At 39.0% G+C, this 24,450-nt stretch overlaps 7 protein-coding genes across 15 annotated transcripts; 3 read left to right on the top strand and 4 right to left on the bottom strand.

Moving 5' to 3' along the window:
- Positions 1 to 79: 79 nt before the first annotated feature.
- On the top strand, positions 80 to 2,327 carry LOC143209738 (uncharacterized protein C6orf136 homolog). 2 transcript variants are annotated; one of them, XM_076425947.1, is made up of 5 exons: positions 80 to 274; positions 744 to 1,238; positions 1,300 to 1,388; positions 1,473 to 1,697; positions 1,783 to 2,327. In XM_076425947.1, exons 2-5 carry the CDS (start codon positions 813 to 815, stop codon positions 1,985 to 1,987), a joined length of 945 nt encoding a protein of 314 aa, XP_076282062.1. In that variant the 5' UTR covers positions 80 to 274; positions 744 to 812; the 3' UTR covers positions 1,988 to 2,327. The 2 variants fall into 2 exon arrangements, with proteins under 2 accessions (XP_076282062.1, XP_076281975.1); XM_076425860.1 differs by having other exon boundaries at positions 80 to 468.
- On the bottom strand, positions 2,302 to 4,051 carry Rpb7 (DNA-directed RNA polymerase II subunit RPB7). Its single transcript, XM_076426932.1, has 8 exons — positions 3,754 to 4,051; positions 3,576 to 3,685; positions 3,345 to 3,504; positions 3,232 to 3,282; positions 3,098 to 3,163; positions 2,954 to 3,025; positions 2,826 to 2,859; positions 2,302 to 2,752 (listed from the first exon to the last, which is right to left on the bottom strand). Exons 1-8 carry the CDS (start codon positions 3,763 to 3,765, stop codon positions 2,736 to 2,738), a joined length of 522 nt encoding a protein of 173 aa, XP_076283047.1. The 5' UTR covers positions 3,766 to 4,051; the 3' UTR covers positions 2,302 to 2,735.
- A 194-nt stretch (positions 4,052 to 4,245) lies between these two features.
- On the bottom strand, positions 4,246 to 6,924 carry Naam (Nicotinamide amidase). Its single transcript, XM_076428357.1, has 6 exons — positions 6,788 to 6,924; positions 6,474 to 6,714; positions 5,872 to 6,380; positions 5,230 to 5,431; positions 4,909 to 5,153; positions 4,246 to 4,839 (listed from the first exon to the last, which is right to left on the bottom strand). The coding sequence occupies exons 1-6, from the start codon at positions 6,919 to 6,921 to the stop codon at positions 4,290 to 4,292; spliced, it is 1,881 nt and encodes a 626-aa protein (XP_076284472.1). The 5' UTR covers positions 6,922 to 6,924; the 3' UTR covers positions 4,246 to 4,289.
- A 206-nt stretch (positions 6,925 to 7,130) lies between these two features.
- LOC143210287 (40S small subunit processome assembly factor 1) lies at positions 7,131 to 8,024 on the top strand. 2 transcript variants are annotated; one of them, XM_076427056.1, is made up of 2 exons: positions 7,131 to 7,273; positions 7,359 to 8,024. In XM_076427056.1, the coding sequence occupies exon 2, from the start codon at positions 7,363 to 7,365 to the stop codon at positions 7,873 to 7,875; it is 513 nt and encodes a 170-aa protein (XP_076283171.1). In that variant the 5' UTR covers positions 7,131 to 7,273; positions 7,359 to 7,362; the 3' UTR covers positions 7,876 to 8,024. The 2 variants fall into 2 exon arrangements, with proteins under 2 accessions (XP_076283171.1, XP_076283253.1); XM_076427138.1 differs by having other exon boundaries at positions 7,132 to 7,273; positions 7,335 to 8,024.
- Positions 8,025 to 8,115: 91 nt separating this feature from the next.
- LOC143209374 (b(0,+)-type amino acid transporter 1) lies at positions 8,116 to 18,513 on the bottom strand. Of its 3 annotated transcripts, XM_076425029.1 has the most exons (7): positions 11,646 to 17,958; positions 11,422 to 11,558; positions 10,304 to 10,690; positions 9,464 to 10,212; positions 8,783 to 8,996; positions 8,384 to 8,689; positions 8,116 to 8,255 (listed from the first exon to the last, which is right to left on the bottom strand). In XM_076425029.1, exons 2-7 carry the CDS (start codon positions 11,501 to 11,503, stop codon positions 8,191 to 8,193), a joined length of 1,803 nt encoding a protein of 600 aa, XP_076281144.1. In that variant the 5' UTR covers positions 11,504 to 11,558; positions 11,646 to 17,958; the 3' UTR covers positions 8,116 to 8,190. The 3 variants fall into 3 exon arrangements, with proteins under 3 accessions (XP_076281144.1, XP_076281226.1, XP_076281058.1); XM_076425111.1 differs by lacking the exons at positions 11,422 to 11,558; positions 11,646 to 17,958 and adding an exon at positions 17,965 to 18,513; XM_076424943.1 differs by lacking the exon at positions 11,646 to 17,958 and having other exon boundaries at positions 11,422 to 11,611.
- Positions 18,514 to 19,421: 908 nt separating this feature from the next.
- Cyt-b5 (Cytochrome b5) lies at positions 19,422 to 21,587 on the bottom strand. Of its 5 annotated transcripts, none has more exons than XM_076427353.1 (4): positions 21,458 to 21,587; positions 20,854 to 21,057; positions 20,591 to 20,751; positions 19,422 to 20,386 (listed from the first exon to the last, which is right to left on the bottom strand). In XM_076427353.1, the coding sequence occupies exons 2-4, from the start codon at positions 20,992 to 20,994 to the stop codon at positions 20,248 to 20,250; spliced, it is 441 nt and encodes a 146-aa protein (XP_076283468.1). In that variant the 5' UTR covers positions 20,995 to 21,057; positions 21,458 to 21,587; the 3' UTR covers positions 19,422 to 20,247. The 5 variants fall into 5 exon arrangements, with proteins under 5 accessions (XP_076283468.1, XP_076283519.1, XP_076283385.1 ...); XM_076427404.1 differs by lacking the exon at positions 21,458 to 21,587 and adding an exon at positions 21,158 to 21,451 and having other exon boundaries at positions 20,854 to 21,083; XM_076427270.1 differs by lacking the exon at positions 21,458 to 21,587 and adding an exon at positions 21,158 to 21,451.
- On the top strand, positions 21,406 to 23,760 carry LOC143209889 (torsin-1A). Its single transcript, XM_076426213.1, has 3 exons — positions 21,406 to 22,198; positions 22,286 to 22,551; positions 23,158 to 23,760. Exons 1-3 carry the CDS (start codon positions 22,012 to 22,014, stop codon positions 23,758 to 23,760), a joined length of 1,056 nt encoding a protein of 351 aa, XP_076282328.1. The 5' UTR covers positions 21,406 to 22,011.
- The last annotated feature ends 690 nt before the right edge of the window (positions 23,761 to 24,450 follow it).

Raw genomic sequence — 24,450 nt, 5'->3', positions numbered from 1 at the left:
ATTAATAGCATACCGGTAAATAAAGTTACATTGGAATTTTTAAATTTCCCACTAAAGCTATACACTGCCCCCTTCTGGGTCGCAAAGTGTATATCCCGAAAAGTAATCGAAAACGTGTATGAAATAAATAGTATGAACAGAGAGGATATTATCCTGTATTATCCTCTCTGGTATGAATCTGTCGTAGTCTGTCTCAGTCTGTCTCACTGTCTGTGATCGTTGGTGATCGTGATCATGCCGAGATTGTACGAACATTTGTGCTTGTCGTAGGATTGTATGTATTATAATATTCTGTGTAATTAGAGGATACCGAGTATGAATTAGTGAACCAAAAACAGGAGAAAGATGTCTTTGTGTTTACGAAATATCCCGAATAAATTTACACCTTTTGTTAACACCCGAAAACAAGTAACGAAAATCGACCGTCGCTTACCAAAACATGTTAAGTCGTCTTTGTTCTTAGAAGAGGTATTTACGAATGTTTATTCAAGATTGTTGCAAATCATTTCAATCACAATTGTCGCTGCTATTATTATCGTTGATTCGCATAAAATTATCATTGCTTTCTTTCGTTATGCAAAATTGCCGGAACATGTTAACCTCAAAATACTTATATAATAGACATTCAATTAGAAATTGTTTTGATTGGCATTAATATTTTTAGTGGATTGTATTAACATATTCGGAATAGAAGAAAGTACAGGAGACAAATAAATAAAAATATTCTTTTTGTAAAATTTCAGTTTTTGAACGTACCAACAGCAACAGCAACCAATCATGGGAAGAGCTCTCTGAATTCTGTGTCCCATTTGATGAGTCAATATTCGCCAGTTACTTATTTCGATGTTCGCACAGAATGGTCGAGCACACTGAATAAAAAGTTCAATTGGAGTGAACGACGATCGACATGGATGCAAGAGCAAAGAAACACAAATATTCATACTGTAGACAAAGATAATGCTGTTACCGTGAACGAGTCTGCATTTAATAATAATTTCCAATGGATAGAAGCGAATACTGATCAGAGATGGCCTTATGTGAACAAGTCTTGTTTGTCCCACAACGAGAGGCTCACTGTCAACAGCAATCTAGTTAATTCATCTTGTTCGAAAGAACAAAGTATTCTTCATACCAAGCCTGTTCCTAATGTGCAAAATGCGGATGACAAGCAACCATCCGACGATCATAAACCGACCGAAGCACAATTGAAACATATATTTAATACCCTTAGAGAAGATGTATGTATTTGCTTTCCAAATATGTTACTTTACCTTGCATAAAGCTTCTTTTCTTTTGTAGTTACCAAACGTGTTTGTTAGGACTTTAAACTATACTATATACACGCAGGATATGGTATTTGTCAACAACTTTAAAGGAATAGTAACTACGTAAGCGTACGATCTAAAATATTTTCAATTGTACGATCAGAATGTATTGTTTCCAATTTATAATACATTGATATTGTATTTCAGAGGAGTTCATAATTACGTGAAGCAAGTGTTGTGGATGAGATTTTTCGGTCACATAAAATTTGCTTATGTCAAACTAGAGATTTTAAAAATAACTATGCATCCAGAAGACAGTAGTATTAAAGTTCGTTGGCGTATAGTAGGTATATCTGGAACACGGATATTCCTCACGTTTTGGATGATTAAAGCTTGGAACATAAAGAATCATACACAGCAGGATTCCGAGGGGTAAGTAAATTCAGTCATCTTCTTATTACATAATCCGATTCCTGTGCTGTACCATATCAATTAAATTATAAAAACTTGTTCATAGATGGTATGATGGGTTTTCTACATTCTACGTAAATAACGACGGTAAAGTGTTTAGACACGTTGCTGACAAAATGATGCCTGATCAAAGTAATCTAATGGAAAAATTGAAGACACCCGTTGCAGCAAAATTAGCTCTATTTCTACCGTTATTAGATTTGAATACTTGTCATTTCATTAAGTCCTGTTCAGACAACGAACTTCAATAAAATGAATCGCAAAAACAGATGAAAACAGTAACACGTATCGCAGCACATAATGTGTTTAACATATTTGTTTTGAAATATGTTTGTAAAAAGCTCTGCAAGCAAACGAACACATACTATACATCTTTTGTGTAATAATAACAGACTATAAACAATTAATTTGAAAAATTTCCAAAAAGAATTGCACTAATAATTATACGTTATTATTTTGCGTTATTAGAGTCATGCAATTAATAGCTTGTAAGCATTTTGGAACAGTAGAAACAAACATAGACAAAGCATTATGTATAAATCATCAAAATGTAAATTGTAATTCAATTAAACTATTTATTACTGATGAATACGTGGTGTGTATACTATTTTCTTCTTTCTCCTATATATATGTAATAATTGGCCCACTTTTTATCCCTTTGCAGTCGGAATTATTTTAACTCGAAAATTAAGCATTCCTTCCGGCCTAGAATAATTCCATTCTATATCATTTTCTTCATTTTGTGGATATGAAATGTTTAGTAATTGATTACACATACCAACATATTTGATAATCTAAACCTAAACAATATTTTGAATAATGGTATGTATAGCAATTTTTAGTGACGACTCTCACTCGAGTGAAGCCAATTGTGTTCGATTCTTTGGACTAGTGATATGCACTCGCGTAATAAAATAAGTAAATAGTTTTAGATATTATTACTTTATAAAAAATACAATAAAACTTTATTGAGTGTGACAAATATGCTTATTTACTTATTTAGTTGCATACAAGACCTGTGAAAGGAAGAATTGAAAAAGATTTAGTATTAGAAATATATTTGTAAAGTTATGAAATATATGCAATTACCCAAATAATCATCCATCAGTGTTCCAATAGCAAACTGTAATAAGAATATAAAACATTACTATATACATATACTACACAATGTATATCATACTATATTAGGAAAGAAAATTTGTATCTTGGATACTAACGATTCCAGTGGCATCAACTCTTGTACCAACAATTTTCAATCTTATTTCGTCGTCTGGTTGAATGATCACGTCCTACAATTCATATTAGCAGTTGTGAAATTATGCGAAAAAAATTTTTATTATTATTATAACAGTAAAATTTACCTCCTCTTTAGATTTATAACACGGTGGATTTATATTCGGACAAAACTGCATGTCTGCTGGTATCGACTGTAAACGATATATGAACAATTTATGAAACGATGTCACACATTTATACCTTGTTAAGAACAACTTACATGATGAGATATAAAACACGAAAGAGGTCCTATTTCAGCAAACATTCCAACCTAATCAATGTAAAGGAAAGTTAGGCCATGATATCATAGTTTTTTGAAAACTCTTTTATTACCTTATTTACTTGAGTTACAATTGCGTCCAACACTTCTCCTTTGAATGGTCTAAAAACAATAGCTTTGTATTTAACAGGATACACTACAAATCCTTGTCCAGGTTGTATAATTCCTGCGCCTATGTTATCTATTGTTGTTACAGCAACTACAAAACCATATCTAAAATTTCAGGAATTATTAATATAATTACTCAGATAAACTTCATATTTTCATAGCAAATACAAACTTACTTTCCAGTACAAGTACCCTCCACTTCTGTGTACAATTTTTGTTTAACAGTGTCTAACAATTGGGGGCCGAAGTACCTAGGATGCAATAAAATTTCATGTTCCAATGATATCTACGAAAATAAACAAATGTTCATTGTTGTTCGAATTTTACACTTTTTTTTATATAAAAATTACTCACGTGGTAAAACATGATTTCTCCTTTTCACAGCTTTATTTGTATCAACAGACAAGCATACCGATTAAACTGCCGTTTGTCTAATTTTTAGGTTATATACTATACTGTATTTAATGTATAAATAAATAAGCAGTCAAATTTTTGTAAATAAATAGGTTATCGCATCATTTTTCGTGAATAGTTTTCATTACTATTTATTCATAATTGTACACTATCGATACAGAATGTATGGTAATTTTTACTTATTACAGGAATATACATATAAACGCGAGCGGCGTTGGCCTCGCAATGAAACCGATTTGTAAACATTATGGCTTCACATCGCCATTATAGATTTCGCGGGTATCTTCAAATGAGAGAAGAATGTATATATTTAGGCAAGTTTGCTTTAACCAAAAATATATTTATTCTAATTTACTTAATACACTAGAATAGTCTTTAGCTGAACGAACCCTGTAACATGTGTTTCATTGAATTTAATTTTCTGTATGTTCACATACTAATTTCAAATCTATATAATAATTTCAATCTATGAGATTTCAACATTTGAAATTTTCTTTGATTTCTAAAGCTAATTTGTATCCGAGTTCTGGTCGACGGTCCTTTCCCTCGACCATTGCTTTTACCTGATTAGAATTAACTATAACACCATTGTTGGCTATGACAGTAGATTTGGTTTTTTCGATATCTACAAGATCTACGCCGCGACTACAGTCATCAATAAGAATAGTACGATAGCCACATTTCAGTGCATCGACTGCGGTTGCTCCTACGCAGACATCGTAAGCCAATCCACAAATATATATGTCTGTTACTCCAATTTCTTGTAACTGTGATGACAAGCTGGTGTCCTGCATCTTTTTATTATCCCAAAAGACGGAATACGAATCAACTTCCGGGTTAGTCCCTTTATAAATTTTAATCGCATTGTCGATGACCTTTAAATCTTTGTGCAGTTCTGCACCCCAAGAATCCTGAATGCAATGGCGCGGCCAAAGACGTTGCACCAACAACGGTGGTCCTTTGAACGTAATCGTGTCGTAAACTTGTGCTTCATCTTTCGAGATTTCGCTGCTAGGATCAATTTCTCTGGTGAAATATAAGAGCGTTTAATTTAAGAAATGAGCACGATCAAACATTGGAGCAAGGGCTACTTACCTGAGATGCAAATTGTCGATAAAAGATACGTGATCCACAGGATGCCAATCGAGAGAATAGAATACCGCATCAAACTGTACAGTGTCCAACAACCGATTAATTGGCTCGATCACTTCTAAACCATCATGCTCGGCAGCACATTGCTTAATGTTCAAAGACCCTGTTATAAAATCGTTTTGTACATCGACGATTAGAAAAGCACTCTTCGGACGACAGCACACCTTAATCCAACGGTTCCAACACATCTAAGAAGTAAGCAAATAGAATATGAAGAAGTTGAATTTAGTAGAAATAGCAGTAATCTTACGTTTACGAGTATACCTCAAATTCTTCTCTGTCGATCTTTCCATCTCCTTTCCAATCGAATATAGAGTATATTTCATTCAACTGATTCTTTTCCAGCGTGTACACTTTTCCGCGATCGTTACGGAACAATGCACGACAAATAAGCTCGAACTCTGTGATAGATAAATATCCATCTTCATCTTTATCAAAAGCAGTGAAGCATGCCTCCATATTTCTTCTGGCTACCGGTTTCTAAGTCGTTTGTTAAATCAATACTCGTAGTAAAACTGCATAGCCACCTTATATACTACTTGTCGTCCCTTAAACTGCTGTGAAAATACTGCAATCTATTCCTATATCATGATCTTTAGTTTTACTGCACTGCAGCATTAACTTTTCATATTTACACCTACTGCATAGAGTTTGCACAGAGTTTACACAAATTGCTGCACTCTGTTCGTGATAGCAACCCTTTCTTTCCTTTTAAAAGTGTTTTTCTAGACGTGGAGATTTGAAATAAAATATCTGTATAAACTCCTCCAAACACGTTTTATTATCGAATGTCTTGAATTGAAAGTTAACAATGGTCTGGGTTACGTTTCTTTTATTACCATACAACTTTGCGTGTTTTTCCGTTTGTGCGGCATATAACGTATACTTATACTTATGTGAAGTTACTGTGCAAGTCTTTGATGAGTTAGTAATGATACGTCAATTATTGCTTCGGGTTCTAACAAGTCGTTCACTTTGTATTTCATGGATTCCTCGTAAGCATAAATGACGGATGTATCGGTCAGATGCATGTTAGATTGCGCTAGAATTAAAATGCAATTACGAAGTCTTGCACATACTTCGCGATTCGCCTGTGGAATTCTAGACAAGTCCTGAGTGAAACCACCCTCCGATCTATCGGCATCCTGCCTGGTGGCGCCGATCCATATGTAACCGTTATTTCCTAATATTAAACTAGCACCATTCTCTAAATTATGAAAGTGCGTTTTCTTCCGTTTGATAAGAGCTGGCGAAACTTTTAGCATTATCCCTTGAGACAATTTGCCATACTTTAATACTCTGGTATGCAACGAAAGCGAACCGTCTACGAATGTACTTTGTACTTCTGCGCAAATCAGATCGCCTTCTTGGAGGTATCGTCTCATAGTTTGCTCATCTTCCGCTGATCTTCTTCTCTACGATGTTAACCAATGAAAATTTTCAATTAACGCGAGTACAACATAAAATGTATAATTCTAGGAGTATTAATTTTGCTTTCGATATCGTACCAGTTCCCCTCCAGGTAAATTAACGCTGGATAACAGTAGAACAGAATCAAGTTTGGAATTCGTATCAACTTTCCAACGTTTCTGTTGCACTTCTGTTATGCGACCAACAACAACGTCTCCTATTTCGCCTTGATAACGTGCTTTTAGCGGTCTTATTGAAATAAGCTTGTTTACCTTTTCTAAAACGCCGGCTACGGATGCACGTAACGTGTTCTCGTCATCTACGTACGTTCCGTGACCTCTACGAACAGTAAACGTTGAATAAACAAACAATTCTTTTTATCGATCAGCAAGCTAGTCACGCTTTGTTTTACCTCAAAAAATCAGGCTGGCTAGATATTTCTTCGCCCGGCGTGTATATTCTCGGCTGGATATCATCGTTTTTTATTAAATTTAAATCAACTCTACTCGCAGCCAGCCGTACATTAATAGGCGGATATTCTTCCATTATAATTAAATGCCAATACCAATGTGTATTTTAAATAACTGTACGCGCATGAGTTACATATGTGTATGCATTACCAGAGATCTGGTTCTGTTCTGGTATTACATTTATTCTAGGTTATGTTACAGGAACGCTGCACGATTATTTTTCAGGTTATGGATGAACACCACCAGAGAATGTTATGAGATGAAGAGAACAATTTCATATCGTCTGATATCGTCGTAGCCTGTCGTAGCCTAAATACGACTCGTAGGACACATTTACAGAACTGCGATGAATTCAAAACTAAATGATAATATTCATGTAAACAAATAGCGACGCCACATTTGAATTGAAATATATTCTACGACAATTTGTGAGTAATTTCCTCAGATTTTTCTACGTACATACAACGATTTTCACGAAGTAATAAATAGTTCGAATGTTTCTTTATATTTTAGCATAATGGAAGAGTTTATTCCAACGCGAGGATCCGAAATAAAGAAAAATGCTGCGAAACAACTTATGGTAGTGAATTATGAGGCTCCTAAGAAAAAGGCAAAGAGAAATGATGGGAACCATGTGAAAAAGGACGCGTCAAGTTTTAACGATGAAGATAAAGATATGGATCCAAAAAGGAAGCAAGAATTGGAGATGAAGCGAATTAGATACGAGGTTATGAGATTCGGCATGTCCGGCTTTGAAAAAGTACAGGCGAAGGAAGCAAAAGTTCAGCTTGCCATAAGTTTAGGTGCTAAACCCCCTAAAAACAGGAGTATAAATTACAAGACATTGAAAGAGCAAAGAGGAAGGCAAAAGGAAAAGCAGAAAATCGAGGAACACGCGTCAGGACTCGAGAAGAGTATGAAAAAACATAAAACTGTTAAAACTACTAAAATGAAGAAGAAAGGTTCCGGTGGTATCTTAGACGTGTACGGGAAAGTAAGTAAGATACCAGAGGGTAGAAAGAAAAGATAAAATTGCAACTGTAAACATTTAAAATATTTTTAGTTGCTCGATTGCAATTGATACAACATCAACTATTTAGTTATGTCTAACAGTAACATTTTCCATATATTGTACGTTATATACGAAGAATAACGAGTAATAAAATAATATTTTTTATATGTTTACGAATCATTTGGGCCAGCCTTGAGCTTTAATAATAGGGTACACATTTTCGCATATGCATATTTAAAATATATATATATATATATATATTCGTATGTATTTCCGGATGCCTCAATGGAATGATTTGGCATTTCAAAAACCTTCTCTCACATTCCCCCGAAATCAATCGAAGGCTGCAGCTGTTGGTGCCACTTCGAGTAACATCTGGAGAAAGACATTCACTCCTTCTGCAAATAGCATGTGTAATATTTAGATATAGATATCGCATCCTTTGATCATTTGTGTCAAGAATATCTATGCTTAATCGAGTGGTATAATTTGTGTTCTGTTCAGCATGTTGGATAGGTATGCTTACCCATAAATTTGGGCACGTATCCGTATTTAACAAATGGGAGGTAGACAAGCATGCCCGCGAAAATGAACCCGGCTGCGTACAGGTACTCGATTTGAGGCTTTTCGATGATTGGCGCTACAATCAGGTACGCAGAGATTCCAAGTACGAGCACAGGTATCACCAGCGGACACTTGTATGGTCGTGGATGATTTGGTCTGGTCCTTCGCATCACCAAAAGAGCGAGCATCGCTCCGCCGTAAAAGATCCAAGCGGTGAACGAAAAGAAGTCTATCAGGGAATCTATGTTCCCGGACAATACCATTGTTCCTGGACGGTAGAAACGTGTTTTATTGGCTCTGAGTCTTGAAATAAGTTTGACGATAGGCGGTACTATATCGTTTGTATAAGTTTGAACAGTACCTGCAACAATGGAGTGGAAGATGAGGCCCGGGGCGGGAGTAAATCGTCGCACGTGCACATAACTGAGACAGTCGAGTAAATGACCCTCGCGGGATGCAGCGAAGCATAGTCTACCTGCTGCAAAGAGAGTACCATTTGCGGAACCGAACGTGCTGATCGCAACCGAGAGCGGCATGAGCCATGCCATGACGCCAAGAATCCGATTGCCAAAAGTCTGCAAAACGTTATACGAGGATGACTATTTCCCATCGACTAGAGATTTTTTTTTGGTTTTGTTTTGTCTCTGTTCGTTTCTTTTCGAAGAGTTCGAATCGATTTGATCGTGGACTAAAAATGTGACTAACAAGGGACATCGGTCAAGCATAACACGCCGATTTTAATGAGAATTGTATAGGAAATAATTTATAGAAAAATATTTGTCACGTAGTCTCTGTTTTATCCGATCTGGTATCAGCTTTACGGGCTGCTGTTTTCGCCCCCTAGATACGAACGATCGCGAATAAAACTAAATACATACGTGTCAAGTATTTTTGAACAAATTGTGTCCCGTATAAGAATGAATTAGAATCGGTGTGCTATGCTTGAACAATGTCCCCTGTAAAGGAGGAAAGGGAATGTGACTAACGTTCGTTCTAATTCTTGGCTTCTAATCGAAACAAAATTTACAGATTGTGGTCTTACCACTGCGACGGCTTCGCTTTCGATCATTTCCGACGGCGACATTACGGCTAGATAAGAGATGTTTATCAACGCGTAACATAGCGTGACCAGGGGTATACCGATCATGATGGAACGCGGTAGGTTCTTGGATGGGTCTTTGATCTCTTCGGTAACGTAATTGAGATTGTTCCATCCGTCGTAGGCCCACAAGCCGGTGTAAAAGGCGGTGGCTAATCTGCCGATGTTCACGGTATTGCCGTCCATTGTGTCGAAAGCGCCTTTCAGGTGCTGCGTGTTACCCTGTATCAACTTGTAAGAACCGCCGGCGATTACAACCAGTATAGCGATCAATTTGGCCGCGGTGAACGCGTTCTGCACACCTGTGGCCAGATTAACGCTGTAACAGTTCACCAACAGTATTAGTATTATCGCCAGGAGGGCAACGATCTTGACGACTTCCTCGGGTGGATCACAGTCGGCCGCGAACGCCTCGACCGCATACTGCGCGAAGGATAGGCAAATGATCGCCATCTGCGACGGCTTCAAGACCAGCGTGGAAACCCACGAGAAAAGGAAAGCTGGCGGCGCACCAAATGCATCCATGAAGTAGGCGTACTCGGCGCCGCTGCTCGTGTTCATCGTACCCAGCTCGGCGTATGCCAACGCGCCGCACAGACTCAACAATCCGCAGGCCGTCCATACGAGGAAGCTGATCCCGATACTGCCGGTTCGAACTAAAAGCCCTGACGGCGAAACGAATATCCCGGAACCTGTTGCACACACGTCAAACGTTACACAATTGCTGCAATATTATCATTAGACTGCGGATCTTTATGCAAAATAAAGGGTCCAAGTGTTTACCTATCATGGTGCCAACGATTAGAGCCACCCCACTGACGAGTCCCACCCGTCTCTTGAGGTGAACAGAGTTGTTCTCCTCTGGGTCCGTCCCCTCCAGCCCTCCACCCCCTCCACCCCCGTCTTCATCATCTCCCATGTCCCCCGATTTAGCTTCTTTTTGTTTCCGTTCGTGTAACTGTTGTTGCTGTTGCTGTTGCTGAAAAGGCGTCGTAGCAACGGTGTTCCAGCCGTTGCTGTTGCTGGTTCCATTGATTCGGGCTGCTCGCGATACCAACGTCGATTCGGGAATCCCATTCCAACCACCACCGCCACCGTTGCCGCCGCCACTTTGCACCTGTTGCTGTGGCTGATTGCCGTTGCTCGTCTGTGGATCATGTCCCACGGTAGCTGAAACACATCGTTTCTCCGTCATTTACTTGTTCTCCGATAGAACCTCTCACTCGTCAAACTCCAATGTGCAATCGTAGACTGTCCCGGAACGCTTGGCTCACTATCCTCCTGGTCTATCGTCGATAGACCACCATATAACTATCTTCGTACATAGTTTACCAGACTCTACATATACAGGATGACTAATGAACGAGTACTGTACCAAACGGTCGATATCGTCATTAATTAATATTTCCTACGAACGTCCAACGCGAGTTCATACAATGGTTTTTTTATTCTTGTGTGCTCTCGGAGTAAAATATCTGTCGATACATTGTACTACGATTAATTTTTTCGGTTACGCTGATTAGAACTTTTATAGGACAATATTGTTGGACAAGGGGCTCAACGAACATATTCGATTATATCTCCAATTCGAACACGCGCGAAGTGTTTTCTTCTACACCCTCTAGTTTGCGAGATTTACACCGAGAAGCGTGCTTCACTCCGAACTTTAAGGTCTGTAATCACCAGACTGCATCTTTATCTTTACACATAATTTTATGACGATCGACTAACCGATTCCTTGCAGCGAAAATAAGATAAGAAAAATACGAGTCCAATATTTTTCCAAGTATCTGTCGCGCCGGTTCCATCGATGTCGGCTAGTCTAACTAGAGTACGATTCCTCGTCGGTTCGAGACGATCCTGATTCTCGGTCGTGAAACTTGAAATGGAACGAAGAGAACCTGGATAATTGTCGTCGACGGTCAACTCGAAAATCAGTGGCGGCGTTTCGAAATACGGAGACTGTGCCGCGTCGCGTCTCATGCCTCCCGTTACTGATGAAAGGCGTGTCGCATAGTTTGAAGGAGCTCGAGGGGATCTAAGAACCGGCAAATCGTTGAATTTGTATTTATGCTGCCACGTGACGTCCATTATTATATTATTATCTTCGAGACGTTGCCGTTACCGTAATAGTTGGCGTGGCCGGTTGCCAACAGATTTCTCGTGACCGGGATCGTTTATTGCTTCTTTACGTGTCCCATCCGGCGATATTGCTTGGACGCGCACGCTCGCGCGTCTTTACTCGCGATAATTGCGTTCCTCGTTTACACGCTTGCTCTTTTTTTTTGCGTCGCGCGTCCGTGCGCCCGCGACTAAATTGAAACAAATTTGACGCAGGACTTATTAATCGCCGGTCGTAATTGGTCTCCGGCCGGTCGTTGAATTTTATCGGACCGCGCGAGTTTGCCGCGCTGAAAATCAATACTATCGGCTAGCGACATCGATAGCCGATAAGCCTTTACGACCGGAGCCCCAATAAATCTTTATAGAAAAATTTCAGTAAAGGAAACGTCGCGAGATTGCGTACAGCGAACGTACAGCGTTCGCCGGGCAATGTCGAACTTGTTGCATTCTGCGAACGAATTAAGCGACCGTACCATGCGAGGCGTAGTATTCCTTTCAAGGTGACCTTTCGATAAAGAACTATCGATTTTCCCTATTCGCATAGTGACATTTACATGAACGGAGGGTGAACGATTTTTCGAACTGCCCTCGGCGATTCCTGTTGGGTTGACGCGCAACCCCTGTCGCTTACGGTTTTACCTTAATTTTATTAGAAACACAAACTTTCGTGTTTCCAAGCGCGGCTTGTACGTTTTAGTTTTAAATTTCCTTTTACCTTTAAGCCAGTTCAAGCTGAAAGCAGTGTCGAAATTATACGCTTCCAACACGTCCTTCCCTTTGAACTTAATCGAGGAGGTTGGGATCGCGGAGACTGCCAAAAATTATCGAGCCGTGAGTTAACGCAGTTGTCCTTGGAACGAGATAACCATCTTTTGAGCGGTTTTCGCTGAAGGAAATGTTTTTGACAAATCATCAAGTTCAAGGTGCATTTGGAACAGGAAGAGTCGAGCTTCAAAAAGGTACAGTGACTCCCATTCGGACACTCTTAAAAAGACGATAACTTTTTTAATATTGGACCATATGGATTCGAACTTTTTTGTGAAGTTTGTTGGAATTGCAGGGAAAATACTAAAAGTTGTATTTTGCAACTTTTTTATGTGTTAAAATGGAAAATTTAGAAAACACGTTTCGTAGATATGTATCAATTAAACATAGTCGCAATAAGCTACAAAGGTTTAAAGATGTTAAAAATCGCAGTTCTTCACGATTTTCAGCTTCTAACTGCAATAAACCGATCAACCGATTTCGATGAAACTTTCACAATGCGACACAGATCTACAAAACTATTTAACTAAATTTTCAATATAGGCCTACATAAAAAAAGTTGTAAAATACAACTTTTAGTATTTTCTATACAATTCCGACCAATTACAATCTTTCAAACTAATTGTTCCCAAAAAAAGTTCAAATCGTATAGTCCTATATTAAAAAAAGTTATCGTTTTTTTTTAGAGAGAGTGCGAATATTAATTGCACGTGAACGCAATAGTATCGTGACGACGGACGACAGCCTCTTCTTACATCGACAGTGTCGTGCGTGTCGGAAACTCGAGGAACGTAATTCGGTCTCGTTTAAAGGCAATCGCGGCCGATATTTCGCTCCATCGTCGAGCAATCTAATTGCTAGGCGTAAGGGGAAGCCGAGTTTAATGGTTTTAAACGATTCAACTAACAAAGACGTCGCCGAACACGCAGAAGGTGGTTGCCACCGGCTGCGCTCGCTATCGGCTGATGATTAACGCAACGATTTATATTGAAAAATTCCACAAAGCGGTAACTCGATGTGCAAATATGGTCGTTCGCGGAACTCATCGGACTGCAGTTACAAAACGATGGCTGTATTGTTTGGCGCGAAACCGAGATTTATTTTGCATCATTTTCCAAGAAGGAACAGACTATTCGCCGCGCTTCTAGCTACGTCGTCATTGAACCGTTCGTTCGCGCACCGTATCAATTAAAAGCAAGCTTAACGATCATTCATTATTGAACATGACAATCGTCTACGAAATCGGACCATTTATGAATCGATTTTTTTCGATGCCGCGAATGAAGACTTTTATTCAACACGTTCTTTTTTCACGTTCATTTGCTTTGTTCTACATTTTTTATAACGCCTCATTCTTTTGGTGGGAATATATTCTACAGTCTCAAACTTGTTATAAAATATATGTTTTTAGCTCGTTAAATAAATATGTCAGTGTGTACCACCGCAGACACACGCGCACAGTGGTACACGTGGCACGGAACACGTTAAAAAGGCATACAAATGATCGTCGGATTCTCATTATTGGAGACGCGAGACTATCACGAATCGTGTGAATGTCCATTGCGACCAGGCAGCGTAATGATCCAATTGGGTTTAATCTATCGTTCCTGTGAAAGAAACCGATCTTCGCGCGCGCGCGGTCTCGACCGATTCAAGATGAAGGTCAACTTGCTTGAGAAAAGAGTATTAAATTGTGCTTGGGAGCTTAAATTTGTTTGACCGAGTCTCGTGCGACGCCGGAGCGAACACGAACAGGCAACAGCTGAATTTCTATGGTTCCTTTGTCGTCGAGGATGCGTATATGTATTCAGCCGGGTACACCGAGCCAGAATGAAACTTTCAAACCTCCGGATCGATGGTCGAGCAAATATACGCTCGAATTTTAATGCACGGTCGAAAAGTGCGATCTGCAAGCGCGCCGCGCCGATGCGCAAATACAATTGACCAGCATTCAATTTCCTTCCCACGCGGCACCTACGGGTCGAATTACCTGTGTAAAGCTGTCGATTTATAGCTATGCGGCATTGTCCAATGCTTATCGTTGCATCCTATATCGATCGTCGTATTTTCTATTGTCTTATGACTCGACCGAGGCATCTTTTAGCAGAGAGAATAAATAAAAGATCGCGTCCGTGACGAACGACAAATGTGATCGACCAGGATTGACGTACGAGTCGCGAGAGAACAGTGTTTATTAAAACGCATTCGGCCTGGCAGCGAATGGCATCGAAACACCATTGAAAAGTGTAACTCGGCAGACACGCATAAATATAATTGGCTTAACCGAGCCCGTCGCCGTCGCGTTGCTCGGACTCTCTTCGTCGAAGTGCTACGTTCTGAACTCGCTCGTCTATTTGCGGCCACTTCATACGGCACATATTCATTGTGAAACGTTCAAAATAGGCACGCGAACTCGGACTCATGGGAAGAGCCGTTTCGATCGGCGCGGCGTCGAACTCACGCTCGCAAGTGGACTGCTTTCATGCAGTTCAGACAATGAGCAAATGAAATTTCAAACACCAGGGGAATCGGAAGGATCCACCCCTCGACTAGACAGCTGACTTTCGACGTAGTTCAGTCTAAAATTTGTTAATAAAACATTCATTTTCATACTACAATATCTACAAATAAATGAAACTTCACCCTTTGCACTCGGAGCTGTTTTAACTCGACAATTAAACATTTCTTCCGGCCTAGAATATTTCCAGTCCGAATGATTTTTGAAATTTTGTGGATATGAAATTGGTATAATAGCTCATGCAATACCTAAATGTTTGGTAATTGATTAGATACCGATATATTTAATAATGTAAACAATATTTTGAAATAATGGTACAGTAATTTCTAGTGGCGCCTCACAGAGCTACCATTCGAGTGCTAAGGGTTAACAGTTTTTAAAACGTGCCTATTATCTATTAAAAATATAAAAGTAGTAGTGTAAAGGTTGGAAACCGCTGGTCTATTCCCTAGGTAGCAATCTAATAAAACAAGTAAAACCAAGCTGAAACTTCTCTCTTTCCTTAGCTCGCTAATTATCTCATTGAAATTTGTTTTTCGATAAGAAATTTTGCACGAATCTTCGGCCGTTTCGAATATCGTAGGCTTCAACCTACTTATTGTTAGTCTAATAGTAACCGTGCAATGGTATATTATACCGTACGTGATTCTTCGAGGAGATTTTAATCGCGCTCTCGGAACATCTTGTTAGCAGTCGTAGTTTGCTGATACATCGGAAAATGTGCTTTCCTGTTTGATTTCGCGTTGGACTTAGACACCCGACTCCGTTTGCTTATACAGCGAGCGCAAGGAATGGCAGCGCATCGATGAAAGATCGATGAACGCGTACGCGACACGCGCCTAACCCGTTTCTTCTAATTTAAGAACGCGGATCTACTCGTTAAATACGATAACGATCGGACTGGCCCTTGACCGACGGTACCTGGGTACATTTTAACCCGGTCATCCAGCTGGCCGACCCCTGGTGATTAATCTTTGATTTATTTAACGTTGATACTTACCGAGTTGAAAAATGCATATCAGTTTTCCATTGCAATTTACATACAAAGTTAAGTAGGTATGACGAGAAAACGGAGTCTAGATAAAGTACCTATACAGAATACATTTTATCGCTATAATATCAAGCCTATTGTTCGTGCCGTTATCGATATTTAGCCATTAACGAACATATAGAGATACAAACGATATAAATTTTCTTCTAATCGCAGTAAAAGGGGTTGGAAAATTGATAAACAGTTGAAATGAACCTAAGCGTAGCCATCTGTTAAACCAGGGGTGGCCAACCTGTAGTTCAATGGATCCTTGCGCCTATACTTATTCTTTCGAAGTAGACGTCACAACAGAATCCATCTACATATCTGAGTGCTCTCAGTTCAATTCATATAATTGTAGGATGTGAATTGCGGGGTTCACGACAGCGATCATCCTCTCATCCAAGAGATCGCTTCTCACTAATGTAGATTATTGGTGCTACAATAAACGTGTATCTTTCGAACTGGCGTAAATGAATTAATTTAGTTGCGTCATTGGGTTATCCCTATTTTTCAACTCCAACAATGAACGTGAGAAAAGATAGAAAAAGTGCTCGAGTTGTATGGCGCATCTGAACTCTTATGTGAAAAATTGACGACGCATGGTACGTAAAAGTTTGGCCACACCTGTGTTAAACGACACTTTCAACCGAGACGCATTTCGGCCGTTAAACCGGCTCTGTGCCAATTTGTACCGCGATTCTAAATTTTTGGATACATCTCGTGTCAGTGGTGTCGCACACGGCGTACGGGATCGCTTAAATAGAAAACGCGGGGTTATTCTCGTAATCCGTGCACTCTGTGAACTCCAGTGGTCCGGTTTCACAGTATGACGCAACCCCTCGTGAATTTCGGCGTCCGCGCTGGCTCCCGCGTTGCATAACCAGAACCCGCGCCCCTGAATGAACGCTCCCTACCCAGCTCGGCCACGAATTTGGTCTAGGATCGAGGCGAACCGTCCTATACGCCTGTATGTATGTATACCGAGTCGTACTCGCGCCAATTTCGCGCGACCGTAAACAACTGCAATTGCCAAGTCGAGACGCGGCCGTGCACGTGCATACGACACACGATGTATACGGACGAGTCCGCTAACGTGCGGTTTGTCCTGCGTTCTAACCATTAACTATATATTTGGCTACCTTGTATTCCGAACGCGACCGTCTCGACCGTGTATATCCGTCAGTCTATTATGGCGCCGGCGATAAAACGAGCGCACAAGTTGTAAACACATGTAATTAACCAACAACAGCCGTCTTCGAAAGCTCTGCATTGGCATGTGTTATCTACGTTCTAACCGCCAAGACAATACGCCTCGGTTAAAAAGCACTGTTTTGAATACTCGGAAAACATTTAGGTCGATTCATTTAGATCGGTTTACAGTAGTTGTTAATTTTCTCAGAATATCTTCTTGAAAGTACGGTAAGTCCTCGACTTACGCAAATTCATTTTTCAATAAACTTTCAGCGGTGGTGCTCAGGCATATTTAACCGCGTAAGTCGAGGACTTAGTGTACTTATTTATCGAGTTAAGCAGCTTCAATTTCAACGAAACTTGAAATATCGGTACGACCGGGTCGAAATGGACCCCGGACACCGCCAGATCGTTAAGGGTGAATTCGCACGTTATCGCATCTATCGAGCGGACGTGCCTGTTTTGTAAACGAAACGATAATCATGTTGGACGCACGTTTCAGAGTCTCGAGACCGCGCGAACCGTGAAAGCAGCGCGTTACGACACAGAGAGGCAGCTCGTAATGCTCGTAACCGTTTGTATAGGCCGGGCGGTGTATCGAAGAGAGGCTTGTCCCAAGAATGGAAGCGGTGTTTATGAATGAAGTGACCCGGCGAGGGTTGGAAAGCGCGCGAATCTTTTCAATCGTGAGAACAAGTTGCCTCTCGACGTTTGTTGTTGTCGCGCCAAGTCGAGGAACAGTCGGAGGACGCGGTGAAAGGATCAAGGAAATCTCGGTTGTCTGATATGGTTGGGGGTTTACGTATCGCTTACCTCGTTTGAAGGGCGCGACATGCATGACTCTAAGAGGGACCGATAAGAAGGGCGGACTGTGAGACCGCCTCTCATGACACTACGCCGACTGTTCAATGCAAGCAACGTCTTTGTCAGACTATAGCTGTCTTCTGCACGCCGTCTGACACCTTTCTCGCGAAAACGTTCCCTCACGATTCTCTTGTTCGAGGTTCGACGGGCGACCGTTCCGTTCGCCCCTTTCTTCCTAGTCTGGTTTTTCGGCTCTCTGCTTTGGACACCACCAAAACGTTCCTGCTCCTCCTGTCTGTCGATTCCGACGCGTCCCCTGCTCGAGTCGCCTGGCGGTTCTAACGTGAGTTTCCCACTTGTCCACGGGCTTCGACGAATGATTTGCTTAACTCAGCGTATTCAAAAACGATATGCACCGATCCAGCTCCGACGATGAACTGGGCACTGGGCTTTCAACGGAAGGAGACGCAGCCGTAGAACGTAGAACACCGACACCGACCAGGAACGAGGCCGGGTAGGGGAAGCTGCGAAGAAACCAACACCAACAGGGACAGCAGGATGGACAAGCGGACGCCCAGCGTCGGCGCCACAACTCGCTCGATATCGTTCCTCTCTTAAACCATATATACTTATAGACCCGGCATAGTTATAGGATATGCATAGGATGTAGTGTTTTAAGATAACGGAGTATCTGGTGCCCACAAGTCATGACACAAGATAATTTAAAATGTTTGATATAGAGCGATATAAAAGCGAGGTATACAAGTAGATTTATGCATTATTTCGTAAACATTTGGAAAAATCTTACAAACTTGTTGCATAAAGAATTGTAAACGGACGAGATATACGAGTAGAGGAATCACCCAATGTATTTTTCTATCACGCGCTCGTAGGACTCTACTGGACTCTACTCAGGATTTCAAACTCGCCGGTAGTTAGGGGGAATCGAGTATTTTGTACGGTTCATTTCTACTATGAACCTCGAATGTGATTTCTTTTGCATCGAAAGGAAGTTTGTTGTAATGTTAATATTTCAACATTAATATGAATGCAGTAAACAGAATTTTTCTTTCTCATCTGCTTGTTACACTTATTTTTCTTGAGATGCGGTCGATATCGGTACCAGTCGGTAAAGTAGTATTAAACCCCTTGTGTAGGCAACCAAAATCCATAAATATATTTGAAGCTTTAATATAAAATTATTTGTATAAATCTTTATTCTAGAAATATAAATCGATGTAGTAATGTATACAAAGTGAGCACTCATTGCAGTTTTGTGATATTTTTTGGACATAAAAAATTGTTAAAAGAAATATAGTAAACACGTATCTGTGTAACTGGTTGCCTACGCAAGAGTTGATTGATTGATTTAATCAGACATCGATCACTAATTATACATCGATTAAATTGAAGTTTGAATCGTTAATTGCAATTGATAATCGAGCGGTATGCAATCGAAGAGTACATCTAAGAAACATAACAAAAAGTAGTTTATTTATACAATACACAAAAATGTACAATGAAGATTCAGTAATATGCTGTATTTTGAAAATGCACCGCTACATTAATCGTTTGCAACAAACTATAAAAATGAAAACTTCCTCTTCTGGTAAATGCATGTCCATTTACGAAAAACTCCAAAATACCTTCTTCTTCGAGACTTTCGTTCGACTTCTTCAACTAATTTCATTCCTTTGTTATACGTGAGTTTTTATACTGAATATAAGAGCACTTGTATGTGTGAAATGTTGATCTGAATTCACTGTTTCATTCAATTCAAGTTTGTATCGTTTCTTTCGAATGTATCTCCATTCTTTTACTTGTGAGGAAGCTCGATGCAATGGTGTAGGGTAAAGTAATTTGTTCTTGTATTTGTAGTCAGTCTACTGGTATTCTACAAACATTTATATTACATATAAATATGTATACAGTATTCTCTCTTTAACGTCTTGGGTTTACGCCCTCGTTAACTTCCGTTTCTCCCTCTGGCATCCAATACCATTTCCCCTTTGTCTTCGACCACGACTCAATACCTAGTGATCGTCGATACGAAATACTGTCTATTATTCAATAGCATCTCATCATGTCCCCTCGATCATACTGTATACGCATGAACCTCTTGATTTCGCTCGAATAAATAAATTCTCCTGTCTTGTATATTTTGTTGCGCTAGGCCAGCTCTCGTATGTGCAATTCCATGATATAAAAGAATGGTGATAATGTGCAATATACATAATATCCTCTGGTTTGTAACAATCGTTTATGTATAATACAAATTACAAAAAATAAATGTCAGGAATGATTCAGTGCGCTTTGATAAAGTAACGGTAGACAAGAGTCGCCAGTACTCCAAGTGCAATAGGTATCAGCCATGGCCTCCAAAAAGCACTGCAATTGCCAATCATCACAACACGTTGCAGCATTGACTAATCTACACATTGTAACTCTTAAATTCTCAATAATGTTACAGGTTCGGATAGCACAAGCACAATGCACAAATAGAATACACATTCTGTAGCTACATAAAGAAAAGAGCCCGCAACCAGATTGTTAGAAATGTAGCATATCGCAGCAAGTGTTAGAATATGAATTGTGCTATCCGATATGCGGTAACTTACAGATAATAATTTCATACCTGGTCTTGTCAACCACAGGTTCGACAGGTTCATCTTCAACTTCTCCAATTTCGTAGTCTACCATCATCTTTCTGGCATAGCTGGAATGACCAAGATCTTCAAAAGACTCCGTCACATCTTCGCCAGCCACTTCTATAAGAATCTCTCCTCCTCCTGGATGCTTAAATTTCAAGCAAACGATATAAGAGCATAAATACATGTTTTCGCGGAAAATACATGGTACGTGGAAATATTGAAATTAAGAAATGATGATTATATCAACCTTAAGCAGAAACGAAGACAAATTGTACACTTTACGATGAATGACAACCCACAGATCATCGGCAGAGACGTGTTTAGCTACTTCTGCTCGAGTGTATATTTGAGGAGGAGCGGCATCGGACGTAGTATTTTCTGTCGCCATATTTTTCTTCTATCCAGAAAAGGAATACGGTTCCGAAGGTCGTCGAGTATTATACAAATACCGCTGTGCAGAAAGAAACAGAACATGAGCTACATATTAACAATTATATATGTCTCGTTTGGAATAATTCTAACGCTCGTTAGAAAATACAAATCGAACGCACAGAGTTTCGACTGCTTGTCGGTTAGCCGCCGCCACAGTCTGAATTTAGCGATTCGGTTAGTAGACGATGCGAATCTTATGCCAGGTTCTAATAGCAGAGAGGAAATTTCCTCTCTGCTAATATTTCGAGCAATGGGCATCATTAGTTGGAAATATTTTACTTTCGCTATCGCGGTAAGATCGAAATAGTATAGTCACCGTATTAATTTGATAATAAGTTACAACAAATTCGCATCGTAGAAGAAAATGATTTTCGATTAATCAGAAACCCTGAAAGTACACGCGTGAATCCAGTTCTTACTCAAATAGCCAGATCTGCAATGCCAGAAAAACAGTAAAACCTGCTAGCAGATCCAGGCAGATTTGCAGCAGACATTGACCAAAATCTGTGATGCTATCTAGCGGCTGTTTTCGTAACTTGCTAGCAAAAACATAACCTGCAATTCCGGCCCGAGTCATCAAAACCGTTCTAGATGGCGTAACAGATTTTGGCCAATGTTCGCTGCCAATTTACCAGCAAATTGCTTATAAAATTGTTAGTTTTTTTTTTATAAAATTATGTTAGTTATGTTGATGTTTACACTTTGAGCTTTCAAATCTGTAGCGAGAAGTTCTGACTAGAAGTTAGACCAATCGGAAGCCTCGATTTATGTGCCAATATCTGAATTTTATAACAGTTTAGTTTAGGCGTGCAAATTGAATACACGTCTTTGCGAAACAATTGAATGTTTTTTTCGCTCATTAATTCACTTTTGAATGTATGATCGTTAACCCCTTATGTCACACAATTACAAGATATTTTATAGTTTCATCGAGTCCAAGTTTTTTTTACGAACATTCGAATAAAAACAGAGAATGAATTTCGCCGGTTTGTTGCCTATATGTATCGTTGTCAGTCTCGCAACAATTCCTGTGAAATGTGATTCTTATTTGAGAAAAACCGTGTCGTCTATATACAACTTGTTTGGTGCCTCGGTAGAATACCTACCATGCAAGTTTGTGGAATGTTGTAATAGCGAATACATTTCGCCTGACATCAACAGTAAGTATATCAAACATAGAAAATTAAGTATTATGCGTACTTTCGTATCGAATCTAAGTTTATGGGTAATTATGTACTTATTTATAGAATTAGATGATCTTCTTAGTAACGAGCTTTATGGACAGGATATTGCACACCGTGTAATAGTAAGTGCTCTACATGGACATTTAAGTCGATCGAATCCTCCAAAAGCTCTGGCTATGAGCTTCCATGGTCCCCCAGGAACTGGTAAAACATTTGTAGCTCAAATGATAGCTAAATCATTTTACAAGAAAGGGGAACAAAGTCAGTTTTATCATTTTTTCAATGGGCGTAATGATTTCCCTTTGGAACGAGACTTGGAACGATACAAGGTAAACATTTGGTGCTTTATTACAGGGCTGGGTTTAAGGGAGTAGACTCGTTTCCAGGATCCGCCTTCTCATTTCTTGATAATACAAAGATGGGGTTTTTGATAATAAAAGATCAATCTAGGCCACAGTTGCCCTCAAAAGTTCTATTTTTACATTTATGAGGTGTAATTTGTATTATTCGGCAGCATGTAGCTGCCGCAGCTTTATGAAAATAGCTACATGTGCAGCTTTACGCTTGCAAATAATGCAAATTACAGCTCGTAAACGTAAAAGTAGGACTTTTGAGGACAACTGCAGCCTACATTAGTCTTTTATCTAGCGCTTTTCACTACTGAAAAACTCCATCTTTGCATTATTGAAAAATGAGAAAGCACATCTCATACCCTTGCCATCCTGGAAAGGATTACTATATACTACTATATATATATTACTATATAGTAATAGGATTACTACCCCTTTAAATCACAAAAGAAATGTATACATACTGTAGCTATTACCATTGCTCTGTAATAAAAGCTGCAATTTATACGTATCATCGTATGTTATTTTTAATTTTAAAAACACACACAAGTTAACTTTTATATTGTGTTATTTGACCCGATATAGGAAGAGTTACGTGTAACTATCATCAACAGTTTAAAAACATGCGAGTCGTCGTTATTTGTATTCGATGAAGTAGATAAGATGCCGGAAGGCTTGTTAAATGTTCTTGTACCATTTCTGGATTATAATACGCAAATGAAGTCGTGGAGATTCTCTGGAACTTTGTTGAACACTACAAGAGCAATATACATATTTTTATCGAATACTGGGAGTTCACGAATCATACAACACTTATTAACTCTCTGGGGAGAAGGTCAACGCAGAAGCCACACTAAACTTCAAGATTTTGAGAATTTGATAAGCATCGGAGCGTTCAACGAGAGAGGTGGTTTTCATCATAGCGATACAATCGACACAAATCTCATAGACCATTATGTGCCTTTTTTACCGCTCGAAGAAATACATATAAAACAATGTTTAATCAAAGCTTTCAAAAGTAGAGACGTTACTCCTACTGAAGATCACGTAAAATTTGGAATGTCTTACGTTGTTTTCGGACCTTCTCCTCACAATCTTTATGCAATATCTGGTTGTAAAAGATTAGAGCAAAAGGTAGCTTCTATTATATACAGTCATAGGAAAAGTAAAGATAATAGCGAATTGTAGGACCCACAAGTTAGTATTTCTTTCTTATGTTAACGTTTGAATAAGAACTAAATTTTATTGATTATTCTCATTGGCACAATCAGAAAATATGTGTAACAGTTAAAAAAATAGTACAATTAATTTGCTACTGTCATGCGTGTAGCGATACTTATGTATGTATTTGTATATATATATATTTATCTAAGAAATAGTTAAAATTTGCATTGTTAACAGTACGGAATTACAGTATATACAATTGAAACTCGACAATTGACTTTAAAATATAATCATAAAGAAAAAAAGTTGTCTACAAATTATAAACATTTGGCAATATAATATAATATTTCCAGGTGATTCTAATATACAAATATAGACAACTTTGATCTTTATGAATTACTTTTTTTCTAAAATTCCATGGTATCGCCATATCGTACCGAAAAATAATTAATTCTTTTCATTTATACAAGTCACTAGATATAGTTGCTTTTATGTGTTCAATTCTCATACACGCAAATGTACTTTCTATTTATATATAATTGTGATACGGCACAACCTCTCGAGTTAAGAGAACAATAAAATAAACTATTTTTTATAATGATATTGATGCACGAATGAATTTATCCCTATTTTATACAATGTAAAAATGTATTATATTATAATATGTATAGTTTACTCTCTTTTCTTTAGTTCTCTACCGAGGGGCGTTTTAAT

The sequence above is a fragment of the Lasioglossum baleicum genome, chromosome 1 (assembly GCF_051020765.1).
Source record: "Lasioglossum baleicum chromosome 1, iyLasBale1, whole genome shotgun sequence".
In the NCBI taxonomy this organism is placed as follows: Eukaryota; Metazoa; Arthropoda; class Insecta; order Hymenoptera; family Halictidae; genus Lasioglossum; species Lasioglossum baleicum.
This window is presented reverse-complemented; position numbering and strand designations above follow the sequence as displayed.